This window comes from Eleginops maclovinus, chromosome 5 (genome assembly GCF_036324505.1).
Source record: "Eleginops maclovinus isolate JMC-PN-2008 ecotype Puerto Natales chromosome 5, JC_Emac_rtc_rv5, whole genome shotgun sequence".
Taxonomy (NCBI): domain Eukaryota; kingdom Metazoa; phylum Chordata; class Actinopteri; order Perciformes; family Eleginopidae; genus Eleginops; species Eleginops maclovinus.
Window position 1 is genome coordinate 17,381,871 of NC_086353.1, and position 22,021 is coordinate 17,403,891.

A 22,021-nucleotide genomic window follows, 5' to 3' on the forward strand; every position below is an offset into this window, starting at 1 on the left:
AAAAAAACATGGTTTCCGGTCTTGCCTTTCAAGGCGACCAATTAGAGATTAGTTAGTTAAATACTCCACATGACTTGGACAGAATACAGGAGAAAGTTTAGAAAGGAAACATCACATCAGAGTGCTGATATTATTGTTAAATTAATGTAGGAATGTTGTTATTTTGCAATTTCACAACAAAACATTCCTTAGTCAACAGAAAAATGGAGGAAGCCTAACGTTGATTGAGTCATATTTAATCTTTAAAAGGTATTTGTATTTCTTGTCCCTAGCCGTAAGTAAGGGAAGGCATCCTAAACATTGAAAAAACATAATAGTATATTGAGTTCAGATAAAGCAAACGGTCGTCAATACAAAGCAGCAAGTTTGTTCAAACATAACTAGCCCTGACCCTATAAGTAAACAAAACTAAGCTATGTATTTACAAACTATTAACCAAGTAAAACAAAAACAAATAAACGCCTTTAATTTGAAGGCAGGAACTGTCCTCCGTTGTCTCCCAGCTGTCTCTGTGTGACTTGACGTCTAGCTGAGTGGAGCAATGCTACGTTGAAGTCACGTGTGAATAAAAGTTTCTATTTGGGAAACCGTCAAATATTATATTTTCTGAGTGATTTTGTCTCGCTACTGTAATTATGTTTACCCCCCTTCACATTCAACTAGCACAACTTAAGCATTACGTGCACTGCTAAGCCCAGGCTGGAAATATGTGTGTCATTACAAGTCAGAAGTTGCGATCAACATGGTTTGAATTTTAAAATCACTCATTGAATCTGTAGCTATCATGTCACACTCTACTAAAAGTGAGGTTTTCAAGTGGTCAGCTGTTCAAAACTTGACAAAAACATTGTTTCAAAGGTTCATAGATGCTAGTCTTTCGTTTAATGCATCATGACACAGCCACACACATAAGGGTGTGTGTTTATTAGCTAAGTTTGGTGTATTATTGACTAACCCATATAAGACTTTTAAGCAGTGAGGACCAGTAAGTACAATCTGGCTGCCTAAGAACGGCTCGAATTATTCAGATTGCTTTTCTCTGCCTGAAATGGGGATAATAAATACATTTGGATTTTGTTTTTTTCAGCAAAAAAAATATTGTGTTAAAGAAAAATAATCAGTATTTTGAATGTGTAGAAGGTGCAAGCAATGCATAAATATATCTGTGGGATGTTAATCAGTCTGATATGTAGAAAAAATAATAATCTAATACATTGCTTTTTATCTTATCAAACCATTCTTTGTCAATAAAAGTGCCCTGATTTTCTTCTTTATCTGAGATAAACACAGCCAGAGGAGAAAAAAAACAATTATTGACAAAAAAAAACTAAACTTGAGTGAAATATCCCAGCATTTTTCTATTATCTGTTATTTATTTTTTGTATTTCAATCCACTTTTTATTTCTATTTGTAGCACACTTCACTTTTCCTGGGGGATGTTTCCCAGAGTATTGAATAGTGGAATTGACATACAAATCCCAGAATGAAAGAGAAAAGATTTTTTTCATTTGTCAAAAGTTAAATCCCTAATTCCAAGTACTGTATATAGAATAAGGAAATTCAAGGGAAAAGTTATTCAGGGAAAATCGTGCAGGGGTACCACGTATTGTTATTTAGGTCCAGGGCACATTGGCTATCAAATATCCAGGCCGGCATGTGCTTCATCAGCAGAAATGAACACTATACCGTCAATTCTATGGACCACAGTGTACTTTCAGCTGGAGATAGTGAAGTGATGAGATTGTGAACAGCAGGTGATTAAAAAGAAGATAAACAAAGTAACACAGAGCTGAAGTTACTGTTGTGTGTGTGTGTGTGTGTGTGTGTGTGTGTGTGTGTGTGTGTGTGTGTGTGTGTGTGTGTGTGTGTGTGTGTGTGTGTGTGTGTGTGTGTGTGTGTGTCCTCTTCCCTTGAAAGAGCCATAATGTTTAAACTTTGAATCCAATAAAGCATGCAGACTTAAGACTTTATGCTGCATGTAAGTGTGTGTGTGTGTGTGTGTGTGTGTGTGTGTGTGTGTGTGTGTGTGTGTGTGTGTGTGTGTGTGTGTGTGTGTGTGTGTGTGTGTGTGTGTGTGTGTGTGTGTGTGTGTGTGTGTGTGTGTGTGTGTGTGTGTGTGTGTGTGTGTGCTTATGTTCGAGAGCTTACAAGAGGCCTGTTTGAAGAGCTGATACAGCTGCACTGATAAGTCTGTGTTAACGTTGTTCCTTAATCTGGAAACATTGTCTGCTAAGCAAACACAGATTTTATTATAAGCTCCATATTTACACACAAACTTTTATTTTAAATGCAGGTGTGTTCATGCCCTGCTTCAAGTGAGTGTTTGTATCATTGTGGTGGGTAATGTGATATTGTACTGGCCATTGTTTGGAAAAAAATACTAGTTTTTCTTCTCGTATTTAACAAAACTACCAGGGAGGTGACAAATAGGCTTTACCCTTCTTGTACTACAAGTTAAGGACTTTGTCTTGAATTTCATCTTTTGAAAAGCTTGTGTGCTGTATTTCAAGCTGTATCGGGGATTCCATGAAACCTTTAAACATGGTGCAGTTTACTTTATATGTTTTACTTACATGAATCATAAGACAACGTTTGCATTCACAGGCAACTACCACATTGGGCCTCCAAGTGCACAACCGTATGTCAGGTTAGTCAGCTAGGTCATGTAACCTCGTCCACAAATGGAAAGTAAATGTCTGGCAATGGAATAGATGTCACAAAATGTGTGAGTATTTATTCCATCAGACACCAACAGTGACCCGGCCTTCAAGACAAGAATATGTATTTATTTATTTAATCTTTTTTCCTGAAATAATGTTTTTTATCCCTCTAAAAAGGTGTGATTGATAATTTAACTTTTTGGATAAAGAAGAATAAATGTTTGATATTGTATCAATGTTCTATTTGGTACTACATTAAAAACGTTTTTGCATTAATGTGGCAAGTGACACTACTTACTTGTAATGCAAGTAGCTTCAATAAAGTAATGGTTTTTTGTGTGTCAGGAACAGTCTTCTGTTTTCTATTTTCCCTGCATTAAAATATAAATCTGATACTAATCAGTCTGCTTTCTACATCTCACTCGGCAGTTTGTGGGTCCAACACATTGATCTTAGGCGCCTCCTGGTGGCTGATTTCCGTCACTGCAGGACATTATTTATTAGCGGCTATTGAAAAACAGCGTTTTATTTTTTCTGGTGGTAGACTGATGTGTGCTCTCCCAGCTGTTACACATTCAATCATATTTACTGTTAAAAACGAACTAATAAGTCTGCAAAATTGTATCCCATAGTTGTAGTTTCTCAAATCCATTGTGAGTTGTGACGATGAGAGTTGCTGCTTTTGCATTTGGCCCATATTTTCGAAGCTCCCTCTCACTGCATTTTGCAGCTAAACAACCAAATCATATGAATTATGTATTGTTTCCATGGAAAAGACTTTAATCTGTAATGTCTTTGCAACCATAAATAAAGAAAACCAAGCCTGTTGATTCATTATTGTTGTTGTTTACTCAAAAGAAGGAATTTTACAAACAGACCTAAAAGAAAATTATTACAATAATTAAAGGAAATGCCCATGTGGTATGCAGCCGCGTTCAGGTAGCAACATTCAGAGGGCTGAAAGTCAGCAGAAGCATTAAATGCAAACTAAAATCAAATAAAAGCTACGATCAAATGACACCATGGTTGCATTCAGTCATTTCAGTCTGATGAATGAGAAATATTGAAACAAAACATGTTACTATTAACGTAGTAAAGTACAATGAAGAGAAAATGACAGCACAGTATACAGTAATGTGAGGACTAAACATGGTTCTGCTATATAAAACACTACGAGAGTCTCTCTATTTTATTGTCCAACTTATGAAAAAAAGGAGCTTCCTGAAGTGGTAATAGCCTAGCCTGGTTTAACTGTAAAAACACAGCAAAGCAGTTTGAATCTCAACAATACAGCAGACAAAAGAGTTGCAGCATCTACTGAATCACTGGTGAATGACAATCGCTGCCAGCCTCTGTTTTAAAAGGAGAAAACTTGAATAAATAATGTACAAACTTAAAAACAGTGAGAAAACATTCATTCTCAGATTTCATTAACATGGAAGGTTACAAAGGAAATAGATGTCTGGGATTTATGATTGGGAAGTTTGTTTCTCCTTCTCACATTTCGCATACAGCAATAGCTTCAGATGGAAAGTTGAATTGAGGCCTCGTTTACTACTTTTTATTTCCAACCAAACTCTGCTAATATGTCACTTTTAACTTTTAGTTTTGACCTTAATTTGATGCTAATACCTGAAGGGTGTCTTACAGGACAATGTGCATTAGATGGTTGTTGAAAAGTAAATGAAAATGACTTGGGTATACCTTTCTGTCATATCCAATTCACTCGAACTATCCAAATCAATTTGGTATTCCATCCAGCTAAAAACAGGCACTAAGAAGTATTCTGACCCACGTTTGTTCTCTTTCTCTCTCCCCACATGGTCTTCCCATACCCAGTTCTGAAAATCTCAGCAGCGAGGATCACTTCAGGAGACACTGTAGTTCCCTCTTCTGTTCCTCCCCTTGTACCGCTCTCCTACATCTCACTGCTTCCTCCAGCGGTTCTTGGGTTTCTCCTCACACCCAGGACCCTCACAGGTGCCTGGGAGGGGAGGTGGAGGGGCGGGTGCAGCCTTGACAGGGGCAGGCTTGTCTGCGGCCTTGCTGACGCTGCTGAGCAGAGCGGGGAGCTCATGTGAGATCGCCCTCTCGAGCTTCTCCAACAGACAGCCTCCGCTCCAGCTGCAGTGGGAGGAGAGCTGCTTGAAGCCGGAGACCGGGTTCACTCCGAAGAAATCCTGGTAGGCTTCCTTGTTGGGCAGGTCAAACTTGCTGACGTTGGTTTTGGCCAGAATGGATTTGAAGATGTAATACTTGTCGGGGTCGCTGACAATGTCTTGGAAAACCTCGTAGGGGTCGCTGAACCACCCCAGCTTGTCGTTGTAGGTCTGCAGGTAGCGGTCCACCAGCAGGGCGTGGATCCGCACACGGATGCCATGCTGGCGGATGAAAGCGATCTTGTTCTCCATCTGATTCTCAATAACCTGTAAGGGAGGAGAGAGGAATCAGAAGAGACAGAGAGAAATTATAAATGAAAGACTAGATGTTTATTGTGAACGTTTTGTAAGCCACATTTTGGCTTGCTTTTGCTAGTATTCATAAAATATTTTGAAGAGCAACTATTAGGATAATGCTTAAGAAAGTCTCTCTGTGTTTACACCCAAAGACAGAATAAAGGTTTGAATTAGGTTTTAAAAATCTGAAACCCATTTATAAATTATCTAAGGGATATGGTTCATCCGACATGTAAGCAAAATATGAAAAGGGATACTTTTAGCATCAGTTCAAATATATTCTCACACTTGTAGATGAATATACGGGCTGATTATATATTTGTACGAGTGCTTATTTTAATCAAAAGAAAGAAAATTCTACATTGTCAATAATATGTGTAAAGAATGTGTATGGTTACATTATGAGTGAGCAGTGTATGCTTTTTTAGTATGCGTATTTGTTATTTCTTTATATAAAATGATGAGAAAAAATATAATTTGAATCAATACATATATACATAAAAATGCAAAAAAAACTCAGTTTTTAAACTCACAGACCATATTTTACATTTCTTTAGGGTGCATTAGAAGGAGCTGACGTAGACCCGGTGGCTCGTGACTTTGATTCAGCGGTGCCATGCTCCAACAAGCCCAACACCTGGCAAAGATATAAATAGGGGTTTTGTTTTTTGGGGCGGGCTAAACCCAAAGCGGGGGAAGGGGGGGGGGGGGGAAGGGGGGTTCTGGAAAATTTTCCCCACGCGGCGCACAAAAACCCTTGAAGCCCCCGGGATAAAGGCCGGGGGCCCTTTGGGGGTTTTTTTTAGAGAAACAAAAGCAGGAAAAATTGAGCAGGTTTGGGGGTTTTTTGGGGCCCCCCCGGGGGGTTTTTAAAGAAAATTTGGTATTCTTGGGAAAGTTTTGGAAACCCCCTGAACCCCTTTTTTTGGGGGGGTTTTTTTTTTTTTTTACCCAACCAATATTTTTTAGTAGTTCCCCCCTTCCCAAAGGGGTTTTTTTAAACCCCAGTCAATAACCCCCTGATTTTATAAATACCCCCTTTTTGGCCCGTTTTAAAGGATCCCTTTATAGGTTTTTTTTGGAATGCCACATAAGGGAGATCTAATTTCCCGTTTACCCCTTTTTTATAATCGCCCCCAAAAACCCCCTTAAAAAACCCGGGGGGGGTAAAACCCGGACCAATATTTTTAAGGTCTTTTTTTCCCCAAAAAGGGGGCAGAAGAAGAGAATTGGTCTGACTTCCCGGGGGGGGGGCTTTCCACCCAAAAGGGAAAAGGGGGTCCCAATTTTCCCCGGGGGGGGGGGTGCTGCGAAGACCCTTTTCTTTTTGGGGGCCTGTTTTTTTTTTTCCCGGCCTTCGCCAAAACCCCCTTCCCCCCAAATCCCATGGGCCCCCCCTGGGTTTTTTTTCCCCCCGGGGGAAAACCCTGGAAACCAAAAATTTTCCCTGGGGAAAAAAAGGGGCCCACCTTTGGGCTCGGGGGAGAACCCAAAAAATATTATTTCCAGTTGTTTTTTTATAAAAAGACCCCCTTTTTGTTTTCCCGGTTTATCCGGTGGTGATGGAAATCCGTGTGGTTGCAAGATGGTGGGATGTACTGCGGGGTCGCTGACAAGTCTTGGAAAACCAGTCCGAACCACCAGCTGTCTTAAGTCCCGTAGTCCACCACAGGGCGTGGATCCACACGGGCCATGCTGGGGGGGCGTCGTTCGTCCACTGATTAATAACCGTAGGGAGAGGACATTGCAGAGAGAATTATAATGAAGCAGAGCTTTTTCTCACGTTTACCCACATGCCCTTTGCAGACCATGACCCGGCCCTGAACCTCTGGTCTCCTTGTTCCCCCGCGCATCACAGGTTGACTCCAGGTTTTAAAACACTGGAACCCCATTTTTCAGGCGTCTGGTTCATCAGCGTACCTACCAGCGACTCTTTTAACATCAGTTCTTCTCACACTCGATTTCGGCGTGCGAGGCTTTTTATAAAGGAAAAAATCCCAGTCATCATATTGATTTGGTTCATGCAGGCAGCTTTGGCGTTTGCATTCTTGCAAAAGAAATTAAATGTTTTGTATGATCGTAAACACAACAGGTCATGAAGTCAATAGAGACCTGGTTGAGGTCCTCCAGCAGAGACGTCTCTTCCTTCATGAAGAGCTCCCGGCTGGTGTCTGCAGCGTAGTCCTGAGGCCAGAAGGAGCTGACGTAGACCCGAGGAGGCTCCGTGACTTTGATCAGCGGTGCCATGCTCCAGAACAGAGCCCCGTACACCCTCATCAGGTTCTGGGTGGAGAGACTGTCGGCCTTGTTGAGGATGAGGCGAATCTGGGACTCGCGACCCTTCATCTGCTTGAAAAGCATCTCCAGTTCCCCGCCCACGTCCAGTTTGGTGGGGTCGAACACCTGGAAGATCAGATCCGCTCTATCGATGAACCACTGGCACACGTCATTGTAGGGGTAACCTGAGGAAGAGGAGAGAGGAGAAAATACATGTACACATTAATGTTTTTGCTCAATGAAAGTCAGCACTACTGACCCTTTGTTATTTCCTATGCTTTGTGTATTATTTTATAACAGGCAGCATGTCGTCTGTGGGTTTCTGGATTTCTGGTTGAGGAAAAGTAATATGAGGTGTATGCAATGGACACCTCTCTCCTGCTGCTTGCGGTTTTCAATGATGCCGGGTGTGTCGACGAAGGTGACCCTCTCCAACAGCTTGTGGGGCATCTCGATGCCGACCAGCCGCTCCAGGAAGCCTTGGCCGAACTTCTCCAGAGGTGAAAAGGACCGAGAGCTGTCTGCTGCCATGACAATGCCCTCTACGGAGCGAAACTTCTCCCCGTGCATTATGACTGTGTACTCTGAGGTGGTGGGCTCAGCGCCTGGTGGAGGGAAGAAGGGGGGGATGATTTTACACAACTGAAAGGTTAGTTTGTTTTGTTAGTTTGATGGTTAAATTATTAGTTATCTGGCAATTCCCCCCCCCCCCCCCCCCCCCCAAAATAGCATGTGTTGCCGTTTAAATGTGCTAATAAATAATTGATGGAATGAATTACACTCAGCACCAACTACAGATATGTAGCTTATATTTCTTATTCATTGAGCTTATTATTAGCTAACTGTTGGATGAACAGACCGATAGTGATAGACATTGTAGTACGTCTAGTTTCAAAAGGATGTTTATTCTTGCATATTTCACCCTACAAAAGCAGTTCAATAAAGCCTCAAAGTGACATTGCACTAGCCAGAAATCTTAAATTGAAATAATTTTCACCACCACTTTATAATTGGTATAATTGGACTATAACTGTATCACATGTATCATGATAGATCAGTGCAAACCTGTGTATAGCTCCTGTGGAGTGCCATGGAGACCCAGCAGGTAGTTGATCATGGAGGACTTGCCGACACTCCACGGTCCCAGGAACAAAACCATGGGCTTGGAGGTGATCTCACCGTCTGGAGTGACAAAGACAAGAGTTGAGAGAAAAGGGATAAACATAATAACATTTACTTAAAAAAAAAAAAAAAAAAAGTGCAGCAACTTCAAGCTTTTAGAAAAAATTATCCCTTTTTTGGGATAATACTTCACTTCACAATTCACCACACCGATGCTCCCGACACTCCTTTGCATGTCTTTCCCATTCTGCACCACAAGGGGTCCCAGAGTCACATGTCACAGTTTGAAGGCTTCATCCTGCTCCTTGGTATAAATAATAGTCCTGCCCTCAAGTGCAATGGAACAAACTTGTAGGAAGTCTGGCCCACACAGTGTTCCTTTTAATTTTCAGCAGACAGAGTCCTTATTGTGCTTTGCGCCTGCTTTGAATAAAGTCAGACCCTGGCTATAGTTTTTCCTAATCATGACTTTATTTGTGCATCACTGTGCAACTCCAGTTTATCAAACCATGGTGGGCTGAACTGATAAAGAAGCTATGAGGTGATGTGTGTTTGGTGGATTTTAGATAGTAATGTTAGCTAAAGTTGTTGTTTTTACCAATCACAGGGTCAGTGGTTCAAACACCAGCCCCTGCAGTCAACATGTTCTTTTGCAAGACACTTAAACTTGCGTTGCTCTTGGTTGACATTTAATGTATTGTAAAAAACAAAATCTCAGTAATGGATGTTCATTATGTTCCTGAATAAAGAGATGCCAGAGTGGGCCTGTAAAGTCGTAAGTTTTGCCATCTTGATTTCCATGTTTGGGTGGGTTGCCAAGCATTTTACTAGCATTATGTCGTCTGCTGCTTTGTCCCTGTGTGCAAGTCATACACGAAGAAGGGGTGCTTTTGAAATAATACTTTCCGAAGTGTCAAGTAATACTAATGTGAATCTATGAGCTAGTTTGTAGCTACAGTGGAGGAAATAAGTATTTGATCCCCTGCCAATTTAGTTAGATTACCCAGTTACAAAGAAATGAACAGTCTGTAATTTTTATGGTAGGTTTATTTTAACAGGGAGACACAGAATAAAAAATAAAAAATCTAGAACTGTAGATCAAAAAAAGATATAAATTGATTTGCGTTTAATTGGGGGAAATAGGTATTTGATCCCTTTGCAACCAACAAGAATTCTGGCTCCCACGGACCGGTTAAATAAGTCCTCGCTTTAAGAAAGTACTCCTGATGTCAACTCTTTACCTGGATAAAAGACACCTGTCCACAGTCAATAAAGCAGATTACAACCTCTCGACCAAGGGCAAGACCAGAGACATCTTGTGATCATGGTGGAACTACTGTCTAAGGACATCAGGGACAAGATTTTAGACCAGTACAAGACTGGAATAGAAGACAAGTCCACCAACAAGCATCTTGGTGAGAAAGAAACAAATGGTTGGATTATGAGAAAATGGAAGAAGCACAAAATGACCATCAATGATCATGAGAAAGGTGAGGGGTCAGCCAAGAACTACACAGGAGTGACTTGTTAATGATGTGAAGGCAGCTGGCACCACAGTCACCAAGAAAACTATTGGTAACACACTATGATGTAATGGATGAAAATCCTGCGGCGCCCCTGCTCAAGAACGCACATACAGGCCGTCTGAAGTCTGCCAATGATCCTCTGAAGGATTCAGAGAAGGCTTATGAGAAGGTGATGTGGTCAGATGAGACCAAAATCAAGATCTTTGGCATCGGTTCCATATGTCGTGTTTGGAGGAAGAGAAATGCTGACTTTTACCCCAAGAACACCTTCCCCAGCATCAAGCATGGAGGAGAAAACAGTATGGCTTTGAGGGGGTTTCTCTGTTAAGGGGACAGGGCGATCACCCGGCGAGGGGAGGATGGAGGGGGCCATGCACCATAAAATATTGGCTGAAAACCGCCTTCCCTCAGCCAGGACTCTGAAATGGGACATGGTCCTCCAGTACAAAAATAAACCAAAACATACAGCCAAGGCGACTAAGGAGTGGCTAAAGAAGAAGCCCATTGGGGTGATGGAGTGGCCTAGCCAGTCTCCGGACCTTCATCCCATAGAAAATCTGAGGAGGGAGCTGAAGCTTCCAGTTCCAGGCATCAGCCTCCAAACCTTAAGGATTTTGAGAGAATTTGCAGAGAGGAGTGGACCAAAATCCCTCATGAGATGTGCGCAAAGCTGGTGACCAACTACAAGAAACCTCTGACCTCTGTGCTGTCCAACAAGGCTTTCTCCACCAAGAAGTAAGGCATTTTTTGCAAGGGGATCAAATACTTATTTCCCACAATGTAACACAAATCAATTTATATCTTTTTTTTGATCTACATTTCTGGATTATTTTTTTATATTCTGTCTCTCACTGTTAAAATAAACCTACCATTAAAATGACAGAATGTTCGTGTCTTTGTAAGTGGGTAAACTAACTAAATTGGCAGGGGATCAAATACTTATTTCCTTCACTGTATGTAACACTGATAGCTAGCCAACTGTTAGCTCTTTATCCACCAAAAATCTGTATTCCATGCAGGATACATAACTGGGTCCCCAAAACCAGCTTCCATCTGGTTAATTGTGGTTGTAATTATGAGACGGTAAACTTAGGTCTAACCGGGTGTAACTGTATGCTAAAACGCTAAATAAGCTAGCTAGCAATTGTGTTTGACTTTGATTATACCACTTAGATAGCTAGCAGTGTTATGATGACTGTTTAAAATAGCCCTTTAAAATAGCCGCAGCTGAAACAAAGTGCTGCACATGGATAAAAACACGTAGCACAAAATACAAAAACAATATAAAAACAACAATAAAAAATCAATAACAATATCAAAACAACAAGACCAATGAAACAAATACAGAAACATAGTCTCATGCTGGGTTAAAAGCCAAGGAATAGAAATGGGTTTTAAGACGAGTTTTAAAAATGGGCAGTAAAAATAAAATGTAATCTTCTGCAAATGTTGTGATGTTTTTACTATTCTGTCAAACTACTGTAAATGCTTCTGTACATGCTGTGAGATACAGTTGTAAGAGGAGGCTGGTTTACCTGTGACTTCATGCTGCCTGAGCTCGTTGTACTTGAAGGCTTGCTCCATTGGCTTGATGGCATTGTGGTAGATGCTCAATAGTTTCTTCATGGGAGCTAAAGAGAAAAGAGATTGAGAGACAGAGAGAGAAGAAATGTTATTATTGGGATGTAATGGTGAGAAGACATTTTAGCCAAGAGTATTATTAATGCCTTTGCTACCATTGCTGATTACAACAGTTCCTTTGGCAGTGCATGATGAATTGCCCTCATAAAGTTTATTGAATCGAGCTGAGGTGATTAGAAAAACTGCTCTGCTGCGGCACATTGGCCTCTCTGAAATGAAACTTGAGTTACACATTTGCACTGATTAATTACCTGCTTCGAGACATGTCTGCACGCTCTTAGCATAAACACATGCGTACAGTACACACACTCGCACCGGACAGCCCCTAGACCTAGACATCATGAAGCAATTTTCAGAATAGTTTTGGTAGAAAAATTCCCCCAAATTGTCTCAAACTTCCTTTCATTCACATGACCACACATCTGGGTTTTTTTTCATTGAAAAAAAGCTGTGAACGTTTCTTTATTGCCATACAGAGCTTCAGTCTTTTCTACAGCAGGGTCTGAAAGACATTTGAAACATTAGGAGGCACAGCAATGTAATAGTTATACATTTTGTATATCCTATATATACGTATGTTGTATTTGTGGGTGTATTTGTGTGTTGTAATAAGAGTTGGCAGACACATTCCAAATCTCATTTTGTCTTACACCTTAACTTTGAGATATCTTTGTTCCTCACCTGAGAACTCATCTGAGGTTTCCTCACTAGCCAATCGCAGTGTGTCCTCGATGTGGGAGCGGTCCCTCAGTGTACGGCCTGCTGCTGCACGCCCTGATTGGAGGAACAGACTGTCAGTTAAGGTCGAAAGCCCTGGCTGCTGAAATGGTTACAAAAAGAAATTCTCGCCATGGGTAAATACTTGCGTAGGCCCAACTGTTATGTCATTCAATGCTGTCGGCCATCCAGCTGTCTATTCCTTTCCTATGCTATTTTGGTTTGTTTATTTCTGTACCAGAGCTTGTTGCTAATTCCTCTGCTGCTACACAGTGTCATTTTCAGGGTTATATGCATGTCCGAGAGAAGAATATAGAGACCCTTGCTGTCATTCAAAGTCTGATAAATGTAATAATATATAGTTTTTGAAGATAGTTTTTCCATGGTTTCTTTCCTCAGCTGTTCTCTGTACCTGTTATAAAAAGTTCGATCCCCATTTTTTAAGAGAAAATTGTTTTAGTTTTGAAATGTGTCTTTATCGCCTCCTAATGATTAAGATTTTATATGAATGCTTTTTTTTTTGTTACATTGTTTCTATCTCTGTGCACACTATTTTAGTGAAATGCATGTTCTCCTTTCAAAATCTCAAACTTACACTTGATACATACATACAATCGTTACTCTACTTGAAATACATTACTTTGCACAGCCAAATAATTATCTAAAACCTGTTCTTAAAAGATAAAACCCCTTTTCGTAAAACAACCTCCAATGACACTCACAATTGCAAACATTGAGATGGTGAAGTGGTTCAAATTAAGAGATGGGAATCTCTTTTAAGACTCAACAATCATCTTCCATAGCAGGTGTCAACACCCAGGCATCAGATAATGGCGTGCTCCCTTAATTACAGAAGTGCCGACTGGATGGGGACAGATTTACTGTAACAGGATCACTGCTGCTCTACTTGTCACTGCTCATACCATCTGACGGGATGAAGGCAAGACGTTGGCGCGGGTGTCGAAGATTCAAATGGATGATAAGGCCAAAAATATTATGTATTTTATATTGATCATTGTCATATATTTAATGATAATAATGTTTGATTTAGTATTGAGTATTCTCTCCTCTGGGCAGAGTCCTAAAAGAAAAGTTATTTGTGGTTCATAATATACTATTATTTATTTGTAGAACAGGACAGGTCATTGAGCACCAACTGACGGCCTAACCCTAACTCGGCTAACTTTCTTTATAGCCCAAGTTTAACTTGAGGGAGGATACAATTCAATTGTATTGCTTTATCAGAATTCCCCAATGTTATTTTGTGTGGATTTATCAATTTCTGAATGCCATCACAGCTGCAACAGCAAAGCCTATGACATGTTTGTCATGTCCTTGTTTTGTGCTTTATTTTGAAATGTTTTCCCCACTTGTTTCATGTTTAGGTTCACTTCCTGTCTGCGTTTCCCTCCTGTGCCTGATTGTGTCATTGTGTTCACCTGTTGCCCCTGTGTTTCTCCTCCCCCTTCCAGCTGTGTCTTGTCTTGTGATTACCCAGTGTATTAGTCCCTGTTGCCCTTTTGTCTCTTGTTCGGTCGTCGTCATTTTTCACCTGATCTTGTCCATGATACCTGCCTGTTCCTGTCATCCTTCATATGTCAAGTTAAGTATTTTTGTTGTCCTGTGTTCCCCTTGCTTCGTGTTTTTGTCAACAGCTTTTAAATAAAGCTTGCTTTTGTTTGGACCCCTACCAGCCTCCCCTTGATTTACTGCACTTGGGTCCTGTTTCCCCAACCCTGACAATATTAGTGTTTTTGTTAGCAGGTTCAACAAGATTCAAAATAACTTTTAACAAAGATAAATCATAAATAAATCATCATACAGTTCAGAGAACTTCTATCAGCCAGTCACTTTAGTTAAACATCTACTGCAGCTTTGCTTTTGAGATGACAGCACCTAACCTAAACTGTACCATTAAAGAGAGACCAATGACATCCTAGAAAACCAGATGGTGTTATCTATGTGTACCTTTGGTTTTCAGCTGTGCAGACTTCTCTGCTGTCACCTCCTCCACCGTCACCTCCTCCACCGTCAACTCCTCCACCATCACCTCTTCGGCAACAACAGGTGCTTCCTCAACAGCATCTACTGATGCCTCCTCTACAGATTCAGGTGTGACATCTTCCACAACAGACTCTGGCTCCAATTCAGGAAGAGCCTCTGGTTCTGGTTCAGGCTCTTGAATCGCTTCCGGCTCTGAAATGACTTCAGGCTTGGGCTCTTCAATCACCTCTGGTTCTGGTTCAGGCTCTGAAATTGCTTCTGTTTCTGGTTCAGGCTCTGCAATTACCTCAGGTTCTGGTTCAGGCTCTGAAATTGCTTCTGCTTCTGGTTCAGGCTCTGAAATTGCTTCTGCTTCTGGTTCAGGCTCTGAAATTGCTTCTGCTTCTGGTTCAGGCTCTGCAATTACCTCAGGTTCTGGTTCAGGCTCTGCAATCACATCTGGTTCTGGTTCAGGCTCTGCAATTACCTCAGGTTCTGGTTCAGGCTCTGCAATCTCTTCTGGTTCAGGCTCTGTAACCACCTCTGCCTCTGGTTCAGGCTCTTCAACCACCTCTGATTCTGGTTCAGGCTGTGCAGTCTCCTCTGCTTCTGGTTCAGGCTCTGCAGTCACCTCTGGTTCTGGTTCAGACTCTGGAATTACTTCTGCCTCGGTTGCTTCAATGTCTGAGTCTGTTTGAGGAAGCTCAACTGGTTCTGCTTCTGGTTCTGGTTCAGCCTCTGCCACCTCCTCCTCAGCCTCTGCTTCTGTCTCCTCCTCTGGTTGCTCAACGGTTTCTTCAGCAGCAGCTTCCTCCTGAGGTTCACTCAAGTCCTCTTCTTTCTCTGCTTCTTCCTCTTCTTCCTTGATTTTCTCTTCCTCATCCTCAACTTCAGCTGAGGCCACCTCATCAGCTACTTCTTCCCCTTCCTCCTCAACCGCCACCTCAGATGCAACTTCCTCTATCTCGGAAGCCTCTTCCTGTCCATCACTTGTTACCTCCTCTGTGGAAGCCTCCACAAGAGCCGCCTCCCCCTCCTTTTCTTCATGCGCTGAGGTTACTTCTGGCTCTTCTTCAGCATCTACAGCTGTTGGAGGTGTGCAGGGCTGACACAGGGCCCTCTCGGGGGCCGGGGTGTCATTGGAGGAGCTTTGGCTGCCGTGCTCCTCCGTTGTGTCACACCCGCAGGAGAACAGGTCTCCCTCCGGGTGCTGGAGCTGCAGATGCACCAGAGGCTCCTCATTGTGGACAGTGGACCCTGCCAGGAAGAGGAAACATGATGTTAGACAAGATAACTTTCTGTGCTGGTGTCTCATTAAAAAAAACGTTTTAATATGTGCCTTTAATCAGCACTAAGACAAGTTAGATCTCAGAGTAAAAATGTAAAGTTTTTCCCTTCTTGGAACACTGACCGTTATGAGCTTTTTGAAGGAAATATATTTTCAAATAATCAAACCAATCAGGATGCACAGTGCAAACCAGCTGAGTTTCTAAAGGTCGATCGCCTTTGTGTGTCAGGTCACTGCTTGACCAGTGCGCAATCACTGCAAGAACAGAGCAGATCAGATATCCAACACCTCCTAGATTTAAGACTCAGATTTCAGCTCCTTGAATGGTGACACTAAAGCGGCGACTATTTGAAGCAGACATACGATGGACAGTTGCGGCAGACAGTTGTTTGGCTAAAAGAAGCCTGCTGTGTGGGCAGGGTGGCTTGGAACATAATAATGTATTCAATACCATTTTATACATTTATAACTGTAGTCATTTTTGTATTTAAGTAATATCGTTTTCTGGGTACATGTCACAATGCTAAAAAATGCAACAAAAATAAATAGACCTGCTAACACACTATAAGCAATAGTTTAATAAATACACATAAAAAAGTATGTGATACAATATAGACAAAGTTCCCTCAATATCAAAGTCAAAGATGGGTTGTTCTTTTTCTCATCAAGCTGCTCGCACACACAGGTCACATCCTGGCAAACAGGCATCCCCATCCTTTAGCATCATACAGTAAATGATGGTTGCCATGGCTTCAAAACAATCACAGCTAAAACAGGGGACTCCCTCTCTATGACATCGCATTCTTACATGTACTTTAAATGCAACCACAGTGCACATTGACCTCTACTTAATTATAACTTGAGACTGAGGGACGCGTAGTGGTACACTGTGTGATATGAGGCAGCTAAATGTATGTTCAGTTCATGTTACAAGATGGGGTCAGAATGCAAGATAAAGACTAATAGCTGTAGGCAGCTGTCCCGGGTTGTACACGTTCGTAAAGGCTTCTGGCTCAACGCCTTTCGCAAGCTAACAGGCTACGGCTAAGGAATATGTTAACAAGACCACATCATTTGCACACTAGGAGTTATAGAGCAACATTCATATTTTAATTGATTTGTGTTCCAAGTTACCTGATGAATGTAATTTAAATATCACTGACTTTTAGCTGTGGCAGATCTTTTAGTTGCTCAATGCAACACATGCTTGATGCTAACTATAATATGTCTGTGTGCTGTTAAGTTCTGAGCAGGTAGTGTAGGCCTAATATTTTTTGTGTTAATTAACTGAATGTCTGCCTCCTGGGGCCATAAATGGCACAATGACACAACAAAAACTGTAGAGTTGCACCTGATCAACAACTCGCTGTACAGCTAACAAAAGCCTGTGTAGAAGTGAAGCTGCATTTAGTAATCATTTCTGTCATCACTGCGAGTAACCTACTTTCACATTCTCTTTTTTGTTATTAAACTCAATTAAATCAAATTTTCAGTAAAGAAAATGTCAAATTTTCATGTACTTAAACTAAGACATTTTGAAGTATAGACAACCAAACAATATGCCCACAGTCCCGAATCTTTGAAATGTGAATAATAGTCACAGGTATTTTGAATATCTCTATCTGATTAGTCAGGTTGAAGATATGGTGGAGCTTTATGCTGGATATTACATGATCCCACAAAATGTTGTACTAATACAAAAACCATTAGTCTAAGTTGTCCTGCCCTCACAAGTGTGTGAGAACAGAACATAAACAACATTCAGGGTCCTGAACATCATGTTTTACTTATTTTTCAATGAAAGCCTATTTTTAGAGGTATGGCTATTAGATGCTTTCTTTCTGAAATGTGGATTTGAAAGTAACAGCTTAAAGCTTTGAAGAGGAAACCCCCCAACCATGATCAGCAGCTTTTTGTTTATATTTTAAGCAAGATGGAAGATTTAATGCTCATTGAGCATCTGGAAGTTTTGTTAGTTTATCGCCTTCTGAGGGGATTACCAGTGCTAGTGAGCACAGAGAACATCAAGTTCATGTGCCTAAAGCATCTATGCTGCAAGCAAACTGTGAAGATAAAGACATTTTGTTCTTTACTTTTAGAAAAAGTTTGATCTTATTCCAGGTCTAAGTAAAAGCCATTTATGCAGTCTACTTATTCTGGCCAATGTGTATTGTATTATGAACCCATTCAAACCTTCAAGTAGCACTAATGTCAAGTGCTTGGGTGGGCAATTGCTGTTCACAATTTTAACAATTAGTTGAGAGAGTTGAAGTCCCAAAATCAAGATCTTTCAAGAGCTAAAGAATAAAATCTGGCACATGAATCAGCTCTGCAGACACATGGGGGTTAAAGGTCTGCTGAATTTAGGAGACATTCTTCCTCACTGTTGCTGGCAGTGGTTGAGGTGGCAACTCTTCTGATAGAGCTACGAGGGAGGATTGGATGCCTTCCAAAGTGATAGAGAATCGTCTGCGTTGTAACATTAAGCCAAGATCCTAAAGTGCATTAGTGAAAATGGTTTGCCAAAATTATAGTGACATTACCTTACGCTAACTGTGACGTTTTTCTCTGACTTTCATCCACTAATTGCCTGGTTTATCTGGGAAGCAGATATGTCTGCATATTAATGTGATGACGATAAGAGCATGGGACATAATGTGTAACGAATTATAAATAATGTAACAACAAAGCCTGTCAAATCATACAAACTGAGACTACTGTTTGTTCATCGCACTCCATGCCTTTAAATAGATGGATTAAGTGAAGGGATCATGTTCTGCTGTGGTAGTGACCAGTGATGGCTAAAATAAAGTAAAGTTAACATACTGTAGTTAGGAAGACTGACGGAATTTTGTTTTTGTTTTTTAAGGAGCACCAATGTGTCTTTTTGGCAAATATGGGGCAGTAAAACAATCTATGATATTAACATTAACATTAGATTGACATATAATCACATTATAAAGTTGGTCTAGTATTGGTCTCTGCAAAATACTGATCCAAATATCTAGCTCTTTGACTGTCAACTCTTCCAATTGGTGCTTGGCAGATAAAGTAAACATAAAGTATATTTTTTTGCTGAAAACGTGCATGCTGCGACTGCAAAATCAAAACAATAGGCTTGAAGACACTAAAACACTTGCTAGAGCTAAGGAAAAGGGTTTGGTAATATTTCTCTATTAGTCATTATAATTATGCTCTTTGAAATTATACAAAGCCATCTGATCCATTGTTAACTGCAGGTTTGAAATTGATTGCCACTAAAATCTGAGTTTCCTCAGCCATCAATATTATGAATGTCCTGTTCAAAAATGTATGTGCCACTAACTTTATCCTTAACATTGTGAGAGTATCAAAGTCAGAGCATGCTTATCTTACAAAAACATTTAAGAATTTGCTTCTACCACCATGAAAAGTTTAATTCGAAGTGCCTCTCTGGAGGTTCCTCACGTTGCTGCTTCTGTAGCGAGGCCTGGGCAGAGCACAGTGTAGCGGGGACAGAGTGGGACAGGTGCCTTGGTTCTGCATGTTTCATCTTGGAGATAGAAATAGCCACAATGAGTCAGTGAGTGAAAAGAAGTAGGGATAATTACCCTTCTATTTTCAGGGAGTGTTGCACTCTTCTCCTCTCTGTGATTGTCATGAGGCTGGCATGCAACTCTGCTGCACTATTGCTCACATTCCCTTCAACACTGAGGGACGGTGCGTGACTCAGTATCTCTTTGAAGAGCAAGAACATAAATGCATCAGCAATACTTCTGATGTTATGCACCCTTTTACTGCTCAACTCAAGCTAACTCAAGCATAGCCCAGATGAATGATAAGATGTGTATGATTTGGCAGCATCCAGCGGTGAGGCTGCGTACCCCTCCCTTTAGAAGTGTAGTGGCGAACTACGGCGAGCTACATGTACAAATGCAAAAGGCCCACACTAAAGCCAAAGTCCGTTTGTCTTTTCTGCGCTACTGTAGAAAAATGTCAGTGCAAGAGGGCAGACTCAGAACAATCTAAATATGTTGAGATCATACTCAGCTAACCAAAACCATTATTGATTTGAAGTGATTTTACACTCGTGTATACATAGCTATGGATAATGAATTCAATTTCTGTTAAAAGATTCCCTAAATCACGGAACATTAGGCAAGACTATGATATGACAAGCAATGATCCTCAAAAAATCCTCAATTTCAGCATTTATTGCTATTGATTAAGGGTACACGCTCTTTCTGTCTTGCTAATAAACTTGTTAGGTCAAATCTGACACTCTATGAGGCGCTCACACAAGATGAGGCGTTGAGAATTCAGCTCTGTCATTACTTCAGTCTAATAACATTCAATTAAACTTTTAATAGCGCTTGATTACCTAATTATGTAACTTCAAACAGTCCAACTGTTGCTACTGAACCTACGGGCCCTCAGCGGTGCTCTTTCAAGCCTGTTTTTATCGGTGACATCCCCTGGATACAGACCCTGCTGACTGGAATGACAGATTAGCAGCTCTGCAGGCAGACTGTGTGTGTGTGTGTGTGTGTGTGTGTGTGTGTGTGTGTGTGTGTGTGTGTGTGTGTGTGTGTGTGTGTGTGTGTGTGTGTGTGTGTGTGTGTGTGTGTGTGTGTGTGTGTGTGTGTGTGTGTGACTACCAGGGCCCCACAGTGTCGGTGCCCCCTGCCTTCCCCTACAAATGACCAAAAAAGAAACAATTTCAACGAGCTGCTTAATAGCTGCAAAGAGATATTAAAAAATTGGGCATAACAAACACAAAGAGGGACAAAATGACTATAAAGAGACACAGCATAACTATAAAGAGACCCAAAATAACTTTATAGAGACACATAATAACTATAAAGAGGCTAAACAACTATATTGCGTATGTTTCTTGTTGCCATGAAGGAAAGCTGTTCGGGCTTTTTGAATGTCTGCACCCAGGGGCCTGTTCACTAATACCCCGCCTCTGTTCCTGTGAGTCTTAGAGAGATGCGTATCAGTGAGGTGACCACGGTATCTGGTGACTTTGTCTGACTGACTGCTGACACCTGACTACGGCAACTTGCAGAGGCCAAAATGAACCAGCAGAAGGACAGACAAGGGTATTTTCTGCCTCAGCTTTTACCAAGTATGACAATTCACTTCTCTAACACACTTGGAAACAAGCAAAGAATCACTTATATAAAGCTGAATTATGACTCACTAGTTAATATCAGATTTGTTCCTATAAATATGTTTTCATTTATATGACGTAGAATACAAATTAAGTTAAAACAAGCAACTGAAATGTCAAAATCCTCACGAGCGCTGACTGAGTTGCACACATGAATGCAACTGCTTTGAGAAGACAGTCAGACAGAAATAGATCAAGTGGGAAAACTAAACATTTCTGCCAGGTTTTGCTTTGGCCACAGCAGAGAATGTCTCTTTGTAGCGAGTCCAAGTCACTCGGTCAGTGCCGTCACTGCGTTTCTCTCCAGGGCCGAGAGAATAAGCAGCCAGCAGACTGTTTCCATCAGCTGGTGTCACACCTCAGTCCTGACTTTTCACTCTGAACAACAAATCTGCACTGCATTAACAAAACATACAGGACCCTTTCCTGCCCAATCAGCAGAGTTTAAGCTGTGTTATGTACAGATGTCAATCAAAAATGTTAAATGTATTTCAACCCAACTAAAGAAAACCGAATCAATTCATTGGTAATGAATGGAAGTCATTTAGTTGAACATTTGTCATCATTTGATTGAACCAGTTAATACAGATATTTTCCTTCATTTATGACCTCTAAAATCATTTCCCACAACTCAAAGCTATGATGTGTTCAAAGACAAAACGAATACTTGAAGATTCAGATATCCAACTGCAGTGGATATTTCTATTTCATGCAAAAGGCCTGCTTATGTTACTCCATACATGCACCCAACAGCGCTATAATCCTAAAATATCATCACATAAATAAGATATGAACCCACACTTCGCCATACCTGCAGCAGACAGGCCCAACAGAGACAGCACGCAGCACACAGACAGCAGAGACTTCATTTTGGCTGCCAGGGGCCTTCCACTTATCTCTCCCAGCTATATATACTGCCCCGCTGAAGGTCAGAGGGCATGCCAGTGGAGGTGGTGATTGGAAACTGCAGCCATGTCAGCCATTGTGTGTCGGAGCAGCTGCCTGGCCCTGTCAGGAATGTTGAAAGCAGAGAGAAGCAGGAAGAGGCTGGCCAACGGCTGTAGTCTCGTAGTTTTACCACTAATTATGTTAAGGTTGATGATTTTAATTAGCTTGTGTAGACAGATTTTAGCTTCTAATAGTCAATAGCATCCAAGAGTGTATCCATTGCTTTCTACACCAATGCTTAGTAACAA

At 41.1% G+C, this 22,021-nt stretch overlaps 1 protein-coding gene across 1 annotated transcript; it reads right to left on the reverse strand.

Moving 5' to 3' along the window:
• Positions 1 to 3,490: 3,490 nt before the first annotated feature.
• Positions 3,491 to 21,790, reverse strand: LOC134865043 (uncharacterized). The gene is made up of 8 exons (XM_063884427.1): positions 21,637 to 21,790; positions 14,368 to 15,639; positions 12,364 to 12,456; positions 11,577 to 11,672; positions 8,459 to 8,575; positions 7,765 to 7,998; positions 7,229 to 7,578; positions 3,491 to 5,086 (listed from the first exon to the last, which is right to left on the reverse strand). Exons 1-8 carry the CDS (start codon positions 21,692 to 21,694, stop codon positions 4,586 to 4,588), a joined length of 2,721 nt encoding a protein of 906 aa, XP_063740497.1. The 5' UTR covers positions 21,695 to 21,790; the 3' UTR covers positions 3,491 to 4,585.
• Positions 21,791 to 22,021: the final 231 nt, after the last annotated feature.

Bases quoted from the DNA above. Each gene is read 5' to 3' on its own strand.
- LOC134865043 (XM_063884427.1), bottom strand. From the start codon at position 21,694: ATGAAGTCTCTGCTGTCTGTGTGCTGCGTGCTGTCTCTGTTGGGCCTG. The intron at 11,673-12,363 runs GTGAGGAACAAA...TTTTCTCTTTAG, and splicing joins AACCTCAGATGAGTTCTCAG to CTCCCATGAAGAAACTATTG. The intron at 7,579-7,764 runs GTGTCCATTGCA...CCTCTTCCTCAG, and splicing joins CCGCAAGCAGCAGGAGAGAG to GTTACCCCTACAATGACGTG.